The sequence below is a fragment of the Pholis gunnellus genome, assembly GCF_910591455.1.
Source record: "Pholis gunnellus genome assembly, chromosome: 3".
Classification (NCBI taxonomy): Eukaryota; Metazoa; Chordata; class Actinopteri; order Perciformes; family Pholidae; genus Pholis; species Pholis gunnellus.
Window position 1 is genome coordinate 8,390,133 of NC_136529.1, and position 22,651 is coordinate 8,412,783.

Consider the following 22,651-nt stretch of genomic DNA (forward strand, 5'->3'; position numbering starts at 1 on the left):
AGGCTCTCTAAAAGACACTCCATACATGATGTAAAATGCAAGCGATCACCATTGCTTGAAGATCATATTTTTATTTCATGAATAATAAATGTACTTACAGTTTGTATAAAAAAATATAGCAAAAGCTAAAGGCAAACAGCTTTTAGGAGGACACCAATACTGTATCAGTTCAGGGCGGTATATCGGGATTATCACCAAAAATGTCTCTCAACAACAAGGAGAAGTGAAAGACCTTCAAGGAGGGAAGACAAAATATGGTTAGTGAATGGGAAAAAAATTAAGCTTTGGCTACAACCCTGAATCCAGAGGGAAACATATGTTTAAACAGATGAGATTTAGATTACATTTAGATGTATAATTTGGTGCCTTAAAGTGCCGCTCAGTTAATATATCGAATTGCATACAGTATTTGCCCTCTGTTAATAAGAAACTATAGGAGGTATTGGAAGCTCTTGAAGAATATCAGTTATGTTATACAGAGTGTAAATTAGTTGCTACATGAAATTCAAGGGGTTTTTGGGAGAATGTGTGTCCATTTTGAAGCACTGAGGGATCGGAAACTGTGTGTGACTGAGAATTTGAATAGCAGGTAAACAACCAAACTTTCACAGTGTTACTAAAGGCATTATTTGATTGTTTTTTTAAAAAGTTATAGGTTTGCAAATGAGCGACTGTAACATCACTCAACGTCTTTGTAAAATGAAGGCATCTCCTCGTAGTGCATAACGGAAGCTGCCATTCTCTGTTAAACCCCCTCGAACAAATGTCTGTTTTAGCAGGACATACAGTGCGTTACGTTGAGTCACACATGTTTGCGCGGGCATCGGCTTCTCCCCGATTTGCTTGTCGTAACCCAGTCAGCCTCTTGTCCTCTAAGCATTCTGCATCTCTTTGCCAATCTTGTAGCTGAGGATCTTGTTCCAGTCGATCTTGGTGCGGGTGACCGGGAGCTGTCTGCGTAAGGCTTTGAACGTGGTGTCCGACATGGTCTGATAGTTCTCACTGATGGCCACCTGCAGGACAATCAAAGATGAGCACGTCAGGCATGAGTAGCGTTTACTTTTGTGGCAGTGTTTGTGAATGTGTGAGCAGTATTCTGGATCTGGCTTACACGCATCTGCTGTGTCTTGTATACTAAGCATGGCACAATAATAGAAACGTTTCATTCACATACGGGGGGGGGGGGGCAACTCTTGTTTTTCTTAACTCCCACATACCTGGTATTCATTCTCTGCATCCTCAATTATTTTCACAAGCTCTTTTGCAGTCTGGCTCTCATTCTGCCAGAACAAACATTTGTGGGTTAATTAAACAACTCAAAACACACATCAACATAAATCAAATGTGAAATACTCAAATAAATCCATTCAATGATAGTCAATACTTAGCTTTGTCTGACCATGGTTAAACAAGAACTTACTTATATCACTCTTAAATATAAAAACTATTAATATGTTAACATACTTACAGACACAGTCAGTGATTCCTGTACGTCTTTATGGCTGACCAGTTGCACATTTCCATCCTCATAATAATGTACCTGGACATGAGGAAAGAGGAGATGCACCACAACAAGTGAAACAAAAATAACTTTACAGCGGAGTTCAAACCACACCCCGAAAATGACTCAACATACCTGTATTTTCAAGACTCCGACCACTTGTGCTGTAGATTGCGAGACACTGAACTTCCATTCAGACCGGCAGCAACCGTTCCTGGAAACAGAAAAAGTAAAAGAGTACACTTGAAAACCGATCCCGAAACACCATAATGCACTGCCTCCATGCTGCTGCAACATAATTGTCAAAGAGTTTAAAATGAGATCATTGTCCTCTTTCAAATTACCAGAAGTTTTTAGGCTCGAATTGATGGCCCTGGATACAAGCGATGATGTTCTGCTGGCCATCAATTGTTTTCCCATAAACCTGAAGCAGATCAAAAACCATGATGAGCGGGGGATTGGTTGCGAGTACTGCTGACTACGGCCACGCAGACTAGGAGAGAACTTCTTACGGTGCAGACTCCGCTGGGGTAGTGCTCCTTGACGTAGGCCCTCAGGGCAGAATCGCAGGCGTCTCTCCAAGACTTGAGCGCTGACCCGCCGTCGTGGGGCTGCGGGTCGCTGGCTTCCTTTCTCAGGTGGTCAAACTTGAAGGAGATCTTGTTGTGAGGATCAAAGAAGCGACCGTTCCCCAGGTCTCCATGCTCCGTTATCAGGACCTTCCGGGGGACAGAGAAACCTGCCTGTTAACTCGGGAATCGTCTTTATGACGTAGAATAACGATATTGACATTTTAGTTGTAAAATGAGATAAAGCAAATTATGATTTGACTTGAAGCTTGCCTGATCTTCATATCCTTCAATCTTGGCAAGAATGAACTGATCCATGTTGTACTGGGCGAAGGCGCTATATCAGAAAAATAACACAACCACAATTTGCACGTACATCCAGAATATGGTTGTTTTTTTTAACTACATATAAAAAAAGAAAATGATGAAACTTACTGAGCCGCACCCTCTCTGAGAAGGTTATCATTGTTGAGCAGTATTCGCACATCTGAAAAAGAGAGATGAACACAAGAAAAGCATTAACAAATTGTTTCCATTCACATTAAAACGCAAGTAGTCCTAAAGACGTTACTCACAAACAGTGCTCACCATTGAAGACTTCATTGAACTCCCCTGGGGGAGAGTGCATCACAAAATTAGCTGCAATACGGACCTAGAAGTAAATAAAATATCTTGTCATAAAACTTAAAAGAGGAAACACATCATCACGATATACAGTGTGCAACTCATCGGCTCAGTTCCACTCTTGCTTAAATAAACTGTGGTAGAGCAGACAAACAACAGTCTCCTCTCTTGCCAAACGCTGGTGCGTGTTTTTTTGGAGAAAATCCAGCTAATTTATTCTCCTTTGAGATTTAGTAGGTGGTGTACAGGAGAAATGGGGAAACACCTGCAAATAGCCACTAGAGCGAAGCAGAGAGCAGTCTGCTATCTTTCTTGGCCACCGGCGTGTTAGCTCTATTTTGGCCACTCCTTAGATGGCAAACAGGGTATGTCACCCAAGGGCTTTTCTTAGCAGCCAGAATGCAAGTGTAAGCATGTGGTGTCAAAGCCGCAGGGTGAAGACATTGGTACCCGTGCTCTTAAATGGTACTACAACAGTAAGGACCGTTTAGTTACAGAGAAGTTTATTCCTTCACTCATTTGTGACATCCTAATGTCACTGCCACGTTACAGTGAGGCCGTACCGGTGATGGCGTCTGTCAAGCAGACAGTGTCATGTGTTTGCCTCCAGGCTGCAGCTGGCATTGACCTACAATGGGCTGTCCGGCTGAAAGGGCACAACAATGAGTAGCCTAATGTGACCATGCTCCAGAAAAAGTTACTCCATTCAGAGCCCAGGAATCCCTCGCGGGCTCAGACTCTCCACCATGCAGCTCAACAATGTGAGCTCATATGTCTGATAGAGACACTAGCAGAGGTACAGAGCTCATAAAAGGGTAACATAGGGGAATTTCAATCCTTTCATTACACTGACTTGTTTACATATATTTTAAAAGGTGTATTGCAGTAATGCTTGGCGGTGTAAGCTCCTGTTACACCATCAGCTTTAGGAATGCAAAGCATTACTTTACAACATGTCGCAGCATGAGACAGGGGGGAGCAACACCAAGCCCCAATAACACTGCGTTAACAGGAGTCTGGTGCAAAATGTTGCAGGCAAACAAGCGACACACTAAAATACCTGCACACTCGTGTAACATGAGCGACTAACTTCAACTTCGGAAGTGATACAGACGAGTATAAGCAGCTCCATTGAGTTGTAGTAAACTGGGTGTGGGTGGTGTTACAGTGCCGAGGCACTGCCATTATCCCCACTGTAAATGCAGGAAGTACATCTACTTCCTTCCATTTAGCATCAACGTTAGCTCATCATTTCCAACTATTGCAAACTCGTTAAATCAGACATCAAGCTCAGCCGCGCACAGATGTCATGTTTAATCGACCAAGGGGCGCACTCACATACATTAGCTAACTTATATTATGTATTTGTGCACAGGAACACCATGCAAGTAACAGTTACAATAACTGTCAGATACAACACTGCCTTAGTTTTAGCCTCGCTAGCTCCACCAACAGACACCTTATACGGTCCGTTTGGCAATCCATGCTACATGGTAAGTGTTTCATACAGCACTGTTATTGTTCACGGCACATGTTGAGGTTAATATAATAATCACAGTATGAATTTATAAAGTAATACCTTCTCTTCATCGCTGAGCTCTTCGAAATCTGCCATCTTGGCTCAATGAAGCGTTGACAAAGCGACTGTCGATGTTGCCAGGTATGCGTGACTCCTCCCCGCACGAACACGACCCAACCCGGAAGCCCGGCTGTGGTGGCGGAGCTCACTGTCTATGTTGAATGCTGAATGTTCAATACATACATTTACTGAAATAGAAACAACTTAGATCAATAGATGTTCAAATGAACGACAAAAAAAAAAAAATCCGATATTGACTGAATTGTCAACTAAATCAATGTGTTACACAAGTATATACTATGTTTTTTAAGTGAAGCTCATAATTAATGTGTATTTATATTATCTATATAAATAAATGTACATTGGGTTAAGATACCAGATATTACTTGCACATTCAAACTGAAACTGATAAAATCCCAACCTGGCAACTACGACGTCACGTGATTTAGTTTTAATCTGAGACAGTCTGCTGATGTGTCCGGATGGTTTCGATAGTATCTTCTTATACACAGTATAAATTTGCTGACGCAAATGTTCGCCTTTCTCTTTTGTGTTTGACAACACATCTATTGAATCGATACAATCATGCATTACAGGTAATATTGCCAAATATAGTCTAGTCATCTTTACATCAGGTCAGTCGCTCCGTAACTTTAGACATCAACTGATGACTCAGGCAACTCCTTTCTACACGGAAAGATATATCATTTACCTCAATAAACGTTGTCGGATTTATTGATTTTACAAAGAGATACAAAAACGTACATTTAGAAAACATATATACAACAGACACATTGAACTGCAATAACAACAGAATGTAAAGGCCCATGCTACATAATGCATGTTTGCACGTGTTCTGTAGCGCCAGGCAGCGGATACAGGAATCATTGGACTATTTTCTAAGCATCATTTCCAGCATCAGCAAACGTCTCACGCGCTCACGCGCTGTCCGACGTTCGCGGACGTTCTCGGAGCAGGCCGGTGTCCCACCTGCACCCCCGACGTGCGGGAGGATGCTAGTGCCCGTTCATCGCTGCTCGCAGCTTTAATGTATAATTGTATTAATTAAAACCTGTATTTATTTTTGTTTTTATTTCACCATTCATTTATTCTTTCATTTATTTATTTTTGCATTTATTTATTCCTGCATTTACACATTTATTTATGTATGTATTGGGACTCAAATCCTTTTCAGTCATCCAAACACAATGTAAGCTCTTGTCTTTAACTATATTCCCTCATTGTTAGTAGGGAAGTCTTTTGAAACAAAGGACTTTAGTTACCTCATCTTGTCTTTGAACGCATCATTAGCTAGCCATGTTCTTTGGCGTGTTTTGTGCTCACCTGTCCATCCAGTCCTTCTGAAAGACCAGCAGAGGTCTTTACAGGTTAGAAATGCACTGTCTCGGGTATGCATGTACACAAATATTTATTTTATTGTTTACTTGATTAATAAAAGATTGATTATCAGGTGATGAACACATGCTTGCTAAAGTTAGAGTCAGCTAGCTAAGTTAGTTGCACTAACCTTATTTCTCGTGTGCTATGTAAAATAGCCCTAATAGCACATATTATGAGACGTTGGTCCACAACTGGTGAAATATCAAAAACGGCCAGCAGATGTCGCCATCTCAACACTAAATGGCGCCCTCATTAAACATCCATTTGTTCTGCTGCTCTAATTTTGTGCGCGCGCCCTGTAGAAGCCTCAGTAAAGTGTGAAATAAGTACTGTATACGAAAGCTATTGTCATGCAGTGTGGGGAAAATATATATGCATTGTTAAAATAGTAACTATGTATTTCTTTTAGAGGTGAGCAGTGGGGTGTGCGGCTCGTACAGCTGTGGCAGCGCTTGTGACGGAGTCTGTGGATCCGAACCAAACTCTAAACCTGGTGCAGAGGAAGACAACGAAAGAAGCCCAGCGAAAGGGTCGCCTTTCAATCCACATGGTAGATACATGGTAAGTCCTGTATCTGCATACATAACCTGAAAAACAAATGCAGGTCTGTTACTTTAAGTTATGTATTAAATCCCTCGTTATTCTTTGAGATCACGTCATGTCTTACCTGAATGTTTTCGTGGACGATACTGGACCTGCATCTCCAATCACAAATTAGCCAACTGTGCTGTGTATCTCTTTGCCTTCTAAACCAGCTCACCTCCAGAACAAGGCAGGACCCGCTCAAGCCCACAGTCAACAAGTGAACAGCACAGAGCAAGACCAGAGTCTGAAAAGAGGTGATGGAGTTTCTGTTTCCTGGGTCAGCCCAGTGCAGAATTGTCTAGGCTCTGCTAGTCCAATCAGTGGAGGCTGGAGCTATTTGTTGAATGGAGTCCCTGCCGCACATACACGGGGGATTCCACGTATGACAAGCAGTCCACTTTTAGGATCTCCAAGTCCAGGCAAAGTAGGCATTCAGAGCTGTAGCCTATTGAGAGTAGGAAGGCACAGTCCTGCTACATTGTCCCAAAGGAGCCACAGCCCTCTCAGTGGATTACTGAAGACCCCCAGCCCTTTGCTGGGGAGAATCAAGAGCCACAGCCTCTCCAAGAACTCTAAATCCTGGCTTGGACTGCACAGAATCCCAAGCAGCAAGATGGAGAGAAAAAAGAAGAGAGCAGGAAAATCTTTGAGCATGTCTGACTTGATTGTTTACTTCGACGAGAGCAGGTTGGATTTTTTTATTTGGTCGGTTTCTGCACCATGATTACCTAAATAACTTACTGTAGCATTGATTGCCGTATATAGAATCCAATCACTTATGAATATTACTTTTATTTGTGCAGGATTCCCACTGAAAACGTTGAGCGCTTTCCACTGACACCGGTGCAATTCCCCAACTGCACCGGGTCAGCCATCACCCTCATAGCACCAGTTCACATAAACTCAGTCATGCCAAAAGTGAAGCCCATCTATCAAGCAACAGCAAAGGGCATTCCCCAGGACAAATGAATGGCATAGTGCATGGGGAGAGTTTGCACAGCAGTGAATGCAATGGGAATAAATGATAACATGGAAGAAGACAAGATACCAGCAGGATATGACTCCAAGTCTTCCCGCCAGTGGAACGAGGCTACTGGAACGACAGAAGATGGCAGGATTCAGAAGGAGTCTAACGGTGAACAAAATGATGATGAGATGAGAAAGGAGAGAGGAGGAAGTGAGCCAAAAGATGAAGAGAATCAAGAGCAGAAGTTGTACAAGATAGCCAATGAACTCCTGCAGACAGAGAGAGCCTACGTGGCTCGTCTCAGTGTGGTAATCTATTTGTACATTTCTACCACGAAAATCAACTAGAGCCACTTTCTTGGATGCAGAGACTTACTTTTATTGTTGGATACAGCATGCTCATTTAGGTTAGCCTAGTTCTTGTTGATATGAAGGGAAATGGCAGGGATTTCCTCTATTGCCACGTTCTCAACAAACTTTATTTACATACCTTTTAGGGTGAAGTGTAAAATGAATTTGAGTCCATCATGACTCTCTAACTTCCTCCACAGGTGTTCTGCTCACGCCTAACGGAGGAGGCTGGTGGCAGCTCGTTTCCTCCCGACGTGATAAGAAATATCTTCTCCAACATTAGCTCTATCTACTCCTTCCACAGCCAGTTCCTGCTACCTGACCACTTGTGTAAAGTGGGCTGTTTCATACCAGTTGAGCTGCTTTTGGTTTTTCTTAGTTTTTTTGTTCTACATGTTCCAGTAGATGTGTTTGATTTGACTCAACATACTGTATTGTGGTCTGTAATCTTTTGTGATTAAAATGTTAATTACAGAAAGTGCATAAAATGTGTAATTGTTTTTTGTTTATTCAAGCTCTGAACAAGACCGAGATGAGTGGATAAAGGTACTGGGGTATTTTCATGTATGTTTGGTGCAACACATTACCATGAATTAGGAAAAATATTTAAAAAAATGTAACACAAGTTTTATTTCCAGGTAATTCAGGAAGCCATTGACGTTTTCCTGAAGACTCATCAAACTTTCAAATTGGCTTTTAAGGAGCTAACTGTAGAAGAATCGGTAAGTTTAATCACATTTCAGAAATATTATAATAGTAATAATAATATAATCAGAAACTCATCCAGCTGCTGTGTGTGTGTTTTACAGACAGAGGAACTCGGCCGACGGGCCCCTCGCTGGATCAGGGACAACGAGGTGACCGTGTGTATGAAATGCCAGGAACCTTTCAACGCACTCACTGCGGCTGCGTGAGTGACTTTGCACTGAACACACAATACAGGCGAAAGCTCTTTTTTTAGGACACAATAGCAGTGAAGGTTTCTCTGCTCCCCTAGGTGGTGTGCGGGAAGTGTTCAGAGAACAAAGTGGCTTTAGAGTATGATGGCAACAAGCTGAACAAAGTGTGCAAAGCCTGCTGCTCCATCCTGTCGGGTCACAGAGGGGAGAAGGTGGAGGGAAAGAAGAGAAGGATACTGGAGGTGAGCCTTGTGTGTCAAGTCTTTTTAGGAGCATCAAATACAACATAACATGGATCTAAGTCTTTATAAGCATTGTGTTTTCTCGCATGTGTTTTCTCCCAGTCGGCGGCAATTCCAGTCTACAGTGACTACGTGATGTGTGGCTTCCTGCTGTATGGTGACAACCCAAAGACCTGGCAACAGATGTGGTCTGTTGTCACCCGGTCTGAACCTGTGCTCCTCCACCTGTACACAGCCCCACAGGTAGGGATCTCTGTGATGAAGAATAATGTTAATGTGACAATGTTACTATGGCATTTTATTTCCAAACTTTGGAGTTATTATGCCACACCTGTTTGTATGTCACTGTTTTTTGCAAGAGGCCGTCTCTATACGAAATGCATTTGGTGTTATCACCATAGTCACGGCCCCTCAAACACACAACACAACAGTCACCATCTGCAATCATGCATTCACACGGGGAAAAAGGAAATGCTGCTAAAATTGCAAAGAGCTGTTGTGCCATCAACTGCAGAAAGAGATTCTGATCTTTAAAAAGGTTAGAGTAATGCCACTCCTGCTTCTTTTATGAATGAAACCTAAAAAAACTAAAACATTTTACTCAGTGTTTGTTTAGTGTTACTTAATTACTTTCCCACTTGTCCGGATACGTACACAGATGTAGCTGACTAATGAATGTTGCTGCATATGGCATACATTTTGGCAACAGTTGGAGATTTTTGGAAGTTTAACATCAGCCCCTATAATAAACTGTATAGCGAAAATACACAAAGATGCACACAGTTTACTGTAATCCAATACCCTAACAACAAATAATACCTTTGTGATGTCCACAATGATCCGTTTTCAGTTTCAGAGAGTCCTCAATTGAACTGACATTAAAGATGATACAATAGTATGCATAGCACTGCAAAAAATAACAACAAACCTCCGGTCATAACATATTGTGTCAAACCCTCAACATTTGTATTTATAGTACATATGCAACTTTAAAATCAAACTCCAGTTAGCTCCTGATTTTGGTATTTCCTTCCAGAATCCAGCTAATATTGTATAAGAACAGCAGTAATAAACAATACTAAAAATGTGAGTGTTTAGTTGCATATGCTACTGGAAGGACCCTCGGATTGTTTCATCCAGCAAGTTGGTGTTGATTCACATTGCATAACTAACATTATATCTGCAGCTTGTAATTTTTTGATTCCCTCATTCTGACACCAACAAACAAAAAAACAAACAAAAAAAGCAGACTTCATGTTGTTCCTTATTTACTACAATGTAAACTTTTACAAAGTTAAAGCTTTTCCAATTGCATAAACCTACAAGTGACCATTGTCAGGCAAACCTTTAGCAAATCCTGAAATAGAAAATGTGACTTACCTGAATTGAAGGAACCGAGACACATGAGCATCAAAATCTGGGAAATTATTTTAGCTTTTGAAGGAGCCTCCTTCTCTGCCTTCATCTTGGGTCATGATCTGTGACTCTGGGCAGGACGGAGAACACAGTCATTCATTCACGGGACGCTCTGCTGGGACTGAGTACATGTTGTTCCCAAACACCAATGTAGATGCAGGACAAAAGTGTGTGTGTGTCTGAATGTCCGTTTTATTAGCTTAATGTTTTTATTGCAACGATAATTGATATGTTAATGAACAGGACAAAAGTCAGTGTTCATTACCTTTCTATATGAGTGTATCGTTCTTGTTGAAGCACACATGATTTAGCTTGTCTTTCAGTCTTACCAGTGGTGGGGCTGAACTTGTAAAGTATAATTGAGAGTGGCTCCAGAGGAGAAGCAAAGGTGTCGTAAAATACTGTGTCCTCTGGAAAACATGAATGTACTCTGTAAATATCGCGGCAATCGGCCCATTACAACTTTTTTTTCCCCCTGTGTACGAGCTGACATTTTAGTTCAATATGAAAGGCCATAAGAAACTGGCTGCTAGTTTTCAAGACAGTGTCATGGACTCAAGCATTGCTAAAAAGGAAAATGACCAACTGACCAACCAGCTAACACGACCATCCTAAGACCCCACTAGGGGAACAAAGATTTGGTGTTCATTTCAAATTTTTCCTTTTGGCACACAGAAATGATGTATTTCATGTTTCTTTGTTGTTTTGGGCAAAAAGTAAGGCCAGCTAGTTGGCAATACTTACAGACAAGAGCTCACTCTGGACAAAAATGTCCCTTATATTGTAAAAAAAAGCAATGTCGATTTTCTTTTTTTAAATGCATTGTTAATGCTTATCCATTTTCACTTGCTAGCTGTGTTGTTCCCTGCCTTTTGCTGGCACAGTGCAGCATTATAATTGTTTTGGCATATTACTGTTATCTAATGATCAGTGGAACAATGTTATAACATTGGCAGGAATGTGTATTTCTTCACATGCAAAAACCACAAATGTCAACCGCTTGGCGTTGCTAGATAAAAATGAGGTGATCACCTAAAGTCAGTAGGATAGATAGGAAGTTCAATCCATCCATCAGTTGTTGAGATATTTCAGTCTGGACCAAAATGGTGGCTTGACAGACAGAACAACATTGCCAACCAGAAAGCAAAGAATAGTTTTGCATTTATTCCTTAAAATGTTTGACTTTAGATCAATATGAATGGTTCATAAAAACAACCTAAGGGCATTTCAATAGGTAAAGTCATCCAGATGACTGAGATAGCAATATCATGCATTGTACGCTTGTGTATTTTATGCATTGTATGCATCGTTTCAGTGGATAACAATACACACAATTCAATTAAAAGCACTCTAGACTAATTTGCATATTCCAGAACTTTCACTGTGATGGTACAGACATGACCTCATGATGGAACAACTCATCATGTTCCACATTCTGTTCACCACAGATTAAGAACACACACACTGGCAAATTCATTCAGTTAGCTTCGAGCATTGGTTCGACACACTGGTTGCTCTGAAGTTATCGTGTATATATATCTCTCTACATATAATTAGTTCACAACTATATCAGCATGGGCAATATCTTGTGGTCAAAAAGTTCAGCTCCCGTTAAGGATGAGAAGACGAGGGGGGTTAAAAGAAAGACCTGTCCGGATAGTTTAACCCCCATCAAAAGGAAAAGGCTTTCAGAAAGTGACGACCCAACCACCGAGAGGAGAGGAGTGAAGAGGAAATCCACAGAAGATGGAGAAGGAGAACCAACGAAGAAGAAGGAGAAAAAGGGAAGACTTGCCTTCAACCTGTTTGGCTTCAACCTGTTTGGCTTCAACCTGTTTGGCAAGGAGTCGGCATCCTCCTCAAAGGACTCTGGGAAAGGTAAGCTGATCATGTGAATCTGCTGTTGGGAGTGTTGCTGTTAAATGTTTCAATGCTGTGAGTACCAGAAACTAAATTGCATTCACCTTAATTGTATTGGGCTGGAGACCGATATGTCAAAATCTTGACGGATAAAACTACCTGCTTGGATAGATTACACTAGAGGACAGTGAGACATTTTTTTTTTATTGAGGTTTTGGCAGGCAAACTATTTTTGAATCTGCCCATTTTGTCATTTAGTATGGAGGATGTCTATTGTCCACACTCTAAATTATTTCACCGTAAATTAACGGTAACTTAAGCTGATGTTCCTCTGGGTGTGTTTCTCCTAGCCGCCGCCGATGATGAAGGACCAAACACAAAAAAGAAAAGGAGGCCAAACCTGAAGAAGGCCAGACAGTCTGTATCCTTAAGAGGTCAGTATAGTGTTGTTACTATTGCCTTGCTTTTGCTGCTTTGTCTGTCAAACTCTTTTTTTTTAAAGGTGCTATATAAATAACGTTATTATTATTATTATTAAATGTAAGGTTTGACCTCATCTTAGTGTAAAATTAGGATCTATATTAAGTATAATATAGGAGGGATTCATATTAGAGCTTAGGTAGCATATAATTGGTGTTACTCACAACTGTATTAAAACATAATATGCATTGTTCTGTTCAGCTGAATTTGAGGCCAAATATAAACAGCAGGATCAGCTTGGTGAAGGAGGATGTGGAACTGTGTTTGGTGGCTATCGCAAAGCAGATAATCTACCTGTAAGTGTTACACACACACACACACACACACACACACACACACACACAGACACACGATATGGTCAGGGAGTGCTAACACAAGTCTTTTTTGTATCTCGTAGGTTGCCATCAAACACATTCCAGAGAAGAACATTCTCTACCAACACGTGGTGAGTGAGAAACACCTGCTGCTGTTAAAATCTTCTGTATTCAACACTGCACTCTGTTTCTGAATGTATTGTGGATGAATCATGGTTCTCTCTCATCCTCCGCTCTGTTGTGATGTTTCAGGATGGAACTGGGAAGCAGCTGCCCGTGGAGGTTGCCATCATGTTGGAACTGGCGGACAAAACAAGTAAATCAGTGGGGATGTCAGCATCCGTGTCTCTGTTGGACTGGTACAATCTGGACCAGGAGCTGATCCTGGTAATGGAGAGACCGATCCCCGCCGAGGACCTACACAACTACATCTACAACAACGGAGGCTCCTTACCAGAGCAGGAGGCCAAGGTAAGCTGCTGAAGGATCCTTGTGTGTCTTTAACTTTTTTACAGGAACTTGGAGACTACCTAAAGCAGTGGTCGCCAAACTACGGCCCGCGGGCCGGATGCGGCCCGCCTCCACATTTGGTCCGGCCCCCTGAACAATACCAGAGACGCATTATGATTTTTTTTCAGTCTGCACAATTAATCGAATTTTAATTGCGATCACGATTTTGGCTGCCACGATTAAATGAGCATGATCGTCTGCGATATTAACGTTTAAAATACGTGCTCTGCTACATATCAAATCAAACGCTTCCTGAATCAGCCAACCACCAGGGGGCGAACGAGATGAGAGCTGTCATGCGCGCACCCTGTAGAAGTAGAAGAGTAGAAGAAGCAGAAGAGGCGAGAGACGGGAGCTTGAAGGACGAGTACTTGTGCTTAATTTATTTACACGCCGGCATGTCATGTCTGTCACTACATGGTCGCGCGTTTTCAATTCCCCTGCTCTCTGTATCGCGCATGGCGGTGTTCCGCCCCGATCCGCGCGCACGATGCAACAGTCGCCCCCCCCCCCCCCCCCCCCCCCCATAATCGGGCCCTAGGTCAAACGATATGTTCAGTGATGTGGCCCTCACAGGAAAAAGTTTGGGGACCCCTGACCTAAAGGATCTTTTTTGCAATTTAAGGTTTATTTTCCCAGTGTTTAGGTCATTGTTTCTGTTGATCATGGTAACATTGTATTCACCAAAGTAATTGTTCTGATGGATCAAGAAACAGTAGTGGAGGTAGTCAAACAGATGGTAGACAAAGCTCCAGGTCAACTAAACTTATTACTTATCTACTGAAAAGCTCTTGTGCATTTCAGTTTCTATGGCTTAAAGATGGTTTTAGAAACGTTGTGTTTTGTAGTTGTAGTCAGCTCAGAGTCACAGCCATGAAAACATGTCAAACCATCCTCCTCTGTGATCCCTCATCTCTCTCTCTCTTTTTGTCTGTCAGATCATACTGAAACAGCTTGTAGATGCAGCAATTCACCTTGAGAAAAAAAACATTTTCCACCGGGACATTAAGAATGAAAACATCTTGATTGAGACCAGCTCGGACGTCCCGCGAGTACGCCTCATTGACTTTGGTCTGAGCTGCTTCGTCAAGAGAGGAGACTGTTATCGCATCTTCTGCGGTAAGATGTCTGGCTTTACTCCTGCTCTTCACTAACTTACCCATCTGTGACTTTTACAATTAGACACAGCTCCTCATCCTCATCGTCTTATTATGTCTGTATATTCTAGGTACCTATAATTTCATCTCCCCGGAGTTGTTTTCTCATGGTTGGTACAGAGCCGGACCCACCACAGTGTGGCAGATGGGAGTGGTCCTCTTTGAAACACTGCATGATGCAGATTTTGAGACCATCAAGTTCTTGGAAAACTGTCTGAGAATCAGCGAGACGCTGTCCGAAAGTAAGAAAAACATACAACAGTAGAAGCATATCTGTTGATTTCAGTTGACATTGTGATGGATCACTGTAGCCGTCGCCCACACCTTTCTTCTCCTTCTTTCTCTCCAGATTGCCAGGATTTCTTGCGAGGATGTTTGACCACAGACCCCAAACAGCGTCCTACCCTGGAGCAGCTCAGACTTCACCCATGGCTCAAAATAAACTAACACTACGCACAGACACACACGCGTGTATACCAAACCAAACTTGTCCTGCAAATTCTAACGCTGCTTTGCCTCTTTGACAGGAAGGAGAACGTGAGGAACTCCTTCATCGTCATTCTGCAGGACGAGGCTATGCTGCAAAAGAACAGCCTGTGAGTAATTGGAATTATTATATTAATATTATCTAATGTCATGCATAAGTGTCATTCAAATACTAATGCTGCTCCCTCTTTGACAGGAAGGAGAACGTGAGGAACTCCTTCATCGTCATTCTGCAGGACGAAGTTATGCTGCAAAAGAACAGCCTGTGAGTAATTGGAATTATTATATTAATATTATCTAATGTCATGCATAAGTGTCATTCAAATACTAATGCTGCTCCCTCTTTGACAGGAAGGAGAACGTGAGGAACTCCTGCTTTTGCAGATCTTGTAGCACACCCAGCCGTCCGAGGAGAGGGGATCTCTCTCTGAATTGCCTTTCCCGAGGTTTCTTCCCATTTTCCTGCCACCAGGATTTTGGGGAGTCAACATGCTGGTCCAATGCTTCCCCGGCAGAAAAACCATGGATGGAACCATGAGGTTGAGGTGCTGGTGACCGTGTACTGGCTTGCCTGTGGAGCCTCCTACAGGGTCACTGCCGACATATTTGCCATGCCACTGGCCACGGTTTGCAGGACCGTCCACAATGTCGTGGAGGAAATGATGACCATCATCCATAGAGTCATTCATTTCCCCAAACCAGAGGAGATGGAGGAGGTGGGGGCCGGCTTTGTTCGCCTTGCTGGCCATGAGGCATTCCGCTGTGCTGCCGGTGCCATCGATGGATGTCACATCAGGATTCTTCCTCCTGCAGAGCCGCACAAGAGGTCATACATAAACAGAAAACTTTTCCCCTCACTGCTACTGCAGGGCATCTGTGACGCCAACGGTAGATTTCTGGATGTGTACATTGGCAATCCAGGATCTGTTCACGATGCGCTTATGCTCCGGAGATCGCCAATGTACAAGCAGGCCCTGTATCCACCAGCTGGGTACTTTCTCTTGGGAGATGGAGGCTACCCTTGTCTGCAGCGTCCAGTTGCGATCATGACACCATACCGCCAGCCGGTAGCAAGTAAGAACGAACGAACACACACACCAAATTGTTAATTTGTTGACTTTGAAATACACCTTACATTTTCTATGTAAACGTTAATTTACAGGCCAAGTGGAAGCGCGCTACAACAGGCTACATGCAAGAGCCAGGAACATTATTGAGCGTACCTTTGGGGTGTTGAAAACACGCTGGCGGTCCATTTTTCTGAGAGCCCTGGAGGTCAAACCTCTGTTTGCCCCAAAGGTGATCGGTGCCTGCTGTGTCCTTCACAACATCTGTGTGGCAGCAGGTGACATCCTGGAGGAGGTGGAGGAGGAGGAAGGCCCAGGCCCAGAAGTCATGGAGGACGACACTGCTGACAGGAACCTGTCTGGGAACGGGATCCGGGGAAGACTCGCTGCCCAGATTTCGGCTCCCGAAGGATTGCCTGCATGTCTGGGTCAACATGACTACATGTGAACAGTAAACCTCCCCAGAGGAAGTTCTGTCCACTGGAAGAAAATAGTTAATTAAGTTGATGTATATATGTTTTTTGTAATGCTCTTTTTCTTGTTCTGTCTAATTTAAATGTAACTGTTGTAAATATACACAATTGCTCTCAAAAATGAAATTCAAACAACATTTATTTACAGTTTATCCACTAATTTCTCAAAGAGAGACAAGTAACGCTCTGCTCTCTCTGTCGCAGCCCTCTGTCTCTCTTCCTCTCTTGTCACTGCCTCTCTTTCTCTCTCCTCATCCCTCTCTGCCTGCTCTTTTAAGAAGTCAAGGATACCCTCACTGTCCCTGGTCCTCTTCCTGGTGGGCTGGCTTCTTGCTTCTTCAGTAGAAGGGGCAGAGGCCGGTGCACTGACACTGCCACCTGTAGTGGCAGTCAGGTTCGCTGCAACAACCAGGGGCGGACTGATGGAATGCTGCCCCTGGAGTGCAGCATCCATCACACTGTACCAATGCCAGGTGGCAGCAGTGACACTACCGACATCCACCCCTTTGCCCGTTGGAGGGTCCCCAAGCTCCTGAAAGTAGGGTATGTGGGAGCCATATTCTATTTGCTGTTGCATGTTTGCTTGTGTTTGCATGTTTAACTTTGGTCGCATCTGTTTCTGCATTGAATGTTACAGGGATGTTATAGTTTGTTACGGGAGGTATGCGTGGGTGTCAGACTGACGTCATTTTGGTGACACTTGGCGACCGTTAGTGACGGTTGGTTGGTAATGGGTGGAGTGACGACAGTTAGTGACGGTTGGGAGTTTTGGTAGTATCTGAAGAATGAATGGAGCGGCACAGTTTTCCGACCGTGTCTGATGGAATGTGTTAGGTGGATGAACCTGTGGATCCTGTGCGAGGTAATCGGGATAACTTTAGGAATAAAGGAAGTCGTTCTCACTAACATATATGGATTGGATCAATAAAACAAGTATTGCTTTCCTCTACGAGCGGTATCTGTCTGAGATTTGTGTTTAGGACCAGAAACACGCTTCAACTGAAAGTTTACATTCTGATAAGGTTTGGATACTACAAGTGTCATTCAAATACTAATGCTGCTCCTCTTTGACAGGAAGGAGAACGTGAGGAACTCCTTTATTGTCATTCTGCAGGATGAGGTTATGCTTCAAAAGAACAGCCTGTGAGTAATTGGAATTATTATTTTAATATTATCTAGTGTCATGCATAAGTGTCATTCAAATACTAATGCTGCTCCCTCTTTAACAGGAAGGAGAACGTGAGGAACTCCTTCATCGTCATTCTGCAGGACGAGGTTATGCTTCAAAAGAACAGCCTGTGAGTAATTGGAATTATTATATTAATATTATATAATGTCATGCATAAGTGTCATTCAAATAATAATGCTGCTCCCTCTTTGACAGGAAGGAGAACGTGAGGAACTCCTTCATCGTCATTCTGGAGGACGAGGTTAGGCTACAAAAGAACAGCCTGTGAGTAATTGGAATTATTATATTAATATTATATAATATCATGCATAAGTGTCATTCAAATAATAATGCTGCTCCCTCTTTGACAGGAAGGAGAACGTGAGGAACTCCTTCATCGTCATTCTGCAGGACGAGGTTATGCTACAAAAGAACAGCCTGTGAGCAATTGGAATTATTATATTAATATTATATAATGTCATGCATAAGTGTCATTCAAATAATAATGCTGCTCCCTCTTTGACAGGAAGGAGAACGTGAGGAACTCCATCGTCATTCTGCAGGACAAAGTTAAGCTACAAAAGAACAGCCTGTGAGTAATTGGAATTATTATAGTAATATTATCTAATGTCATGCATAAGTGTCATTCAAATACTAATGCTGCTCCCTCTTTGTCAGGAAGGAGAACGTGAGGAACTCCTTCATTGTCATTCTGCAGGACGAGGTTATGCTACAAAAGAACAGCCTGTGAGTAATTGGAATTATTATATTAATATTAGCTAATGTCATGCATAAGTGTCATTCAAATACTAATGCTGCTCCCTCTTTGACAGGAAGGAGAACGTGAGGAACTCCTGCTTTTGCAGATCTTGTAGCACACCCAGCCGTCCGAGGAGAGGGGATCTCTCTCTGAATTGCCTTTCCCGAGGTTTCTTCCCATTTTCCTGCCACCAGGATTTTGGGGAGTTTTTCCTCGTTTTCTTAGAGAGCTTGGGCTGGGCCAAATTATTCAGTATGCAATGTGATATTTAACACTGAACAATGAAAATAAATTTGAGTTTTAAATTAACTTTCAAGCTCTTTCCTTCATTATAGTGAAAGACATATGGTATACGAATAAATAATATCGACAGCAATGATCTTGAAAAATTTAATTTTGTGATAAACACCATCCGATATAAATGACTTTTACACAATGTGGTTTACATTTGATATAGAGCTAGTTTAGAGTCAATAATGTTCTGAAAACTTAATTTATTGACGTCATATTTCCTACAATAAGTGCCATGTGGCTGGGACGTTGGAGTCAATGTGCTGGTCAAGAAACATGTGACCAGACACAGGATATGTCAGTGAAGAATGTAACGTGCCACTCAAAGACTATATGTTCACATTTATCTAATTTCTCTGTGCAGTCGTCCACACTTACAGCTTTATCGGTGTCTATGCCAATTAGTCTCTGTTCGGTCAGTAACAGACCGATTGTCCTCAAGACTGACATCTTATTTAATCGGATCTGCATGCACATCCGTTTCTTTAGGGGGTGTTTTGTTCATCCTGAATATCAGAAGCTGTGTCTTGTGATGTCACTTTTGTGATTATCAGGTAACTGACTGGGCGTGTGATAGTCAGTGTCAAAGTCTTTCCCATCTGTTTGAGTCTGGTGAGTTTGTAAAGTGTCATTGGAGCTTCTGGAGTCTGAGATCTGCTCCTTGGCTGTAAGGACTTGGTGAAAATGCTGTCACTGTAACTGACTGGCAATGGTTTCTGTCTCAGACCCAAAGGCGTCCACAAGAGGGCCACCTGCGTCAAGATTATTGTGATTATCTCCAATATTAGTGTCTGTACATCCATCCTCTGTGTCTCTGTGAATTATATCAGTTCTTGGAAGCAAACTTATCTTCACATTTTCCATTTTCAGGTGAAGTGAAAATGCAGTTTGTCTTCAGCAAACTTTCTGTACGCTCCATACACTGAATAAAATGTTGTGTTGAATTTACTTAATTTTCTTTTAGGTAAGTAGTTGCACGAAATAAATTTATCTAAATCCAGATATATATTTTAAGTTGACTTTACTCAATTTATATTCATAATTTTACCTCAACTACTTTGACTATTTACTCAATATGTTCATGTTCAGTTTACTCAAATGTATTATGTAACCTCAATTACTATTTACCTTTTTTGTTTTAGTAGATTCAGATCAATTTAATAGTTTAATTTCTACAAACTAAAATTATGTTTGATTTAGTTAAACATTTTTAGCTATTACTAGTATCTTAACTTTCAATACATTCCATGTTTATGTAGTAGGTTAGAAATGCTACAGGTTTAGTTTTTATTAAAACAGACCCCCCCCCCCCCCCACACACTTTCTTTGTTAATAATTGAACTACTCTAACACTCTTCAGACTTTATATCGAGGTAATACACGATCACGTCAGTAGATGATGCTTTGGTGCTGCTGTGGATCCATTAGAGAGAACGTAGCTACAGGCTCATGCACAGCTCAGAATAAAACTAGCTCTGGCCTGAGAGTGACGCTAACGTTGGTCCTCTCTCTGTATTAATAATCCACAGGTATGCTAAACTTGTTTCTGTCCGCAACTTGGGTTGCGATCGAATGTAAATGCAGTTAAATGTTTTGTAATGTAAGCAAAAAAAGTTAGCTATATTTTGTAGCTAATTGTTCTGACGAACATTGTAATGCTACCTAGCTAGTTCCGTCCGTGAACTTCAGTGTTACACCGTAGTTGTTAAATGTTAGTAAGACGAGATGTGGAATATATTTGAATTCATTTGAATTTGTTCACACCATGTTGATGTAAATTGTGAAATGTTATGATCTGCAATGCAGCTCAGAATAAAACTAGCTCTGGCCTGAGCGTGACGCTAACGTTGGTCCTCTCTCTGTATTAATCCACAGTTAGATCAGTTGGCTACACAGTGCTTCCTAGCCTGTGTAACCTTTGCTGCCGGTCCAGATTTCCCATAGGTCTGGTGCCGGTAACAATCACACAAATGAAGCAAACAGAAATACTCACTTTTTACAACTTCATTATCTTCCTTACCAGCAACGTAAATAAGTACATTTACTCAAGTATTGTACTTACACACAAATATAAGGTACTTGTACTTTACATGAGTATTTCTATGTTATGCTATACTTTCCACTTCTCCTCCCATACATCTCAGAGGTAAATATTGTATTTTAACATTTGTCTGAAGGCTTTAGTTTCATTTCAGATGAAAAGATACTAAAGTTCTATTGTGCATTTACTGCACAATACATTTGATTGTGCAGTAAATGTAAAAGTACATTTTGATGAGAATACTTGCTGATAACACTTTTACTTAAGACTTTGAATGCAGGACATTTACTTATACCAGTGCCATTGCTAACAAACAAAAAACCAATGCACCAGTACCATAGCTGTCAGACAGCAAACACGTTGATCGAAAGGATGCATTGAGTGAATATAATACCCAATGTCTCACAAAAACAAGCCCCTATGTCCAGGGTTCACACTAGTGTTAATACAACAGTCCAACACATGTTTTTCAGCTTGCAACATCTTCTTAAGCTGCATTTCACATTATAGTAAATGTTCTCCGTCACCTCCAAACCAGAAATAATAATGCAGCTTAATTAACAGAGTTCACATGAACGGCTGAAGAAATCCACCAGTCCAGAACTGACATTGGTCTTTGGTCAAAGTACTTTGAGGGAAAGCAAGAGCACTTTCTGAATGAATTCACGTGTTCAACGCATAGATGACTCCTGGCCTCATTGAAGGGAGTTCGGGCTACGGATCCAATATTGTCCAGAATGATTACTCCTTCAGCATTAATGTCACTGTCATCATAACGTCCAGCTTCTCCATCCTCTTTTGATGACATGTATGCACATGGTGGATATCTTCAAGTCTCTCAGGATGTCATCTCCTTGATGTCCTGTATACTGAAAGAGAATATGAGAAAAAAGAAAAGGGTTTATGTTATATATTTAATTACATACAGGTTAAATCAGCATTGTTTTCGTTACTCAAAATCACAGACATTTTCTATACCTATTCAACAGGTGTGAACCAAGTTCTTTGTGCTGTCGCAATGACTTGTTGTAACTATTAATGATATTAGGATCTTAACACATTTTCTGTAATACAAAACAGTACATGTGGCTGGCATATGCAGTTACATTGACTTACCATATACTTCAGAATGAGATGCCCATCATCTTTCTCAAGTTGGATGCCTAGAGGATGGCAGCCCTTTAATGTTTGAAAGCACTTGTCACCTGTATAAAAAGAATTACAGTTGGTGAAATATCCCTCAAAACATCAATAATTACAAAAAATGTCTAGAATAAATACAGGCCCTATGGTGACAAGTGTCATTGAATTGACTGAACGGCAGCTTTGCTGCAATATAAAGTTAACGTTACGGCAGCTTGCTACTGCAATATAACGTTAACGTTATGGCAGCTTGCTACTGCAATACAATGTTAATGTTACTGTGTCAGGGCTGCAAGGTAACATTAGCCCCTTGCTGTCTGAGAGCATCTTCAACACCATTTACTAACGTGATTTCACAGTTTGCTTTGTCTAATTCTACCATACTAAAAATATTTAAAAACATACTTGCAACCAGTCTACAACTCATTAAATAGTCCATTACATTTGCATGCATGTTTGTGAAGTCCACAAGCTACTAAAACAGTCTAAAAGCTACTACAATTGAATTCACCTAGCATTATACTTGAGAGCAATATCACGTTAGCTTAATGTTAACATACATATTACCTTCACATTATGTTATTACACAACTAAGCTATCTATTGTAACGTTAGCTAAAGTAGCAACTAAGCTAACATTAGCTATTGTAACGTTAGCTAAAGTAGCAAACACACAATTGATAGTGCCAGCTAAATGCTTTTTTCTATCAAACACCGTTTTAAAGTGTAAAGAAAACTGTTTTAGAACAAATATAACACACATATGGTT

At 41.5% G+C, this 22,651-nt stretch overlaps 3 protein-coding genes across 4 annotated transcripts; 2 read left to right on the forward strand and 1 right to left on the reverse strand.

Annotated features, from left to right (window-relative positions):
* Window positions 1-55: 55 nt before the first annotated feature.
* capza1a (capping actin protein of muscle Z-line subunit alpha 1a) lies at window positions 56-4,365 on the reverse strand. Its single transcript, XM_079186087.1, has 10 exons — window positions 4,274-4,365; window positions 2,659-2,722; window positions 2,506-2,557; window positions 2,344-2,407; window positions 2,014-2,220; window positions 1,846-1,925; window positions 1,637-1,715; window positions 1,469-1,540; window positions 1,218-1,280; window positions 56-1,013 (listed from the first exon to the last, which is right to left on the reverse strand). The coding sequence occupies exons 1-10, from the start codon at window positions 4,307-4,309 to the stop codon at window positions 873-875; spliced, it is 858 nt and encodes a 285-aa protein (XP_079042213.1). The 5' UTR covers window positions 4,310-4,365; the 3' UTR covers window positions 56-872.
* Window positions 4,366-8,212: 3,847 nt separating this feature from the next.
* On the forward strand, window positions 8,213-16,892 carry LOC306693970 (serine/threonine-protein kinase pim-2-like). Of its 2 annotated transcripts, none has more exons than XM_079156659.1 (16): window positions 8,213-8,298; window positions 8,386-8,486; window positions 8,574-8,717; window positions 8,820-8,960; window positions 11,812-12,011; window positions 12,344-12,427; window positions 12,675-12,769; window positions 12,871-12,918; window positions 13,040-13,258; window positions 14,236-14,416; window positions 14,526-14,696; window positions 14,804-15,050; window positions 15,137-15,205; window positions 15,292-16,014; window positions 16,103-16,515; window positions 16,685-16,892. In XM_079156659.1, the coding sequence occupies exons 4-12, from the start codon at window positions 8,872-8,874 to the stop codon at window positions 14,899-14,901; spliced, it is 1,185 nt and encodes a 394-aa protein (XP_079012785.1). In that variant the 5' UTR covers window positions 8,213-8,298; window positions 8,386-8,486; window positions 8,574-8,717; window positions 8,820-8,871; the 3' UTR covers window positions 14,902-15,050; window positions 15,137-15,205; window positions 15,292-16,014; window positions 16,103-16,515; window positions 16,685-16,892. The 2 variants fall into 2 exon arrangements, with proteins under 2 accessions (XP_079012785.1, XP_079012786.1); XM_079156660.1 differs by having other exon boundaries at window positions 16,103-16,500.
* Window positions 16,893-17,899: 1,007 nt separating this feature from the next.
* LOC306715819 (uncharacterized protein) lies at window positions 17,900-18,680 on the forward strand (the record flags this gene model as incomplete). The annotated part of the gene is made up of 5 exons (XM_079186296.1): window positions 17,900-17,910; window positions 18,020-18,088; window positions 18,175-18,240; window positions 18,327-18,395; window positions 18,482-18,680. Exons 2-5 carry the CDS (start codon window positions 18,069-18,071, stop codon window positions 18,678-18,680), a joined length of 354 nt encoding a protein of 117 aa, XP_079042422.1. The 5' UTR covers window positions 17,900-17,910; window positions 18,020-18,068.
* Between the last annotated feature and the right edge of the window lie 3,971 nt (window positions 18,681-22,651).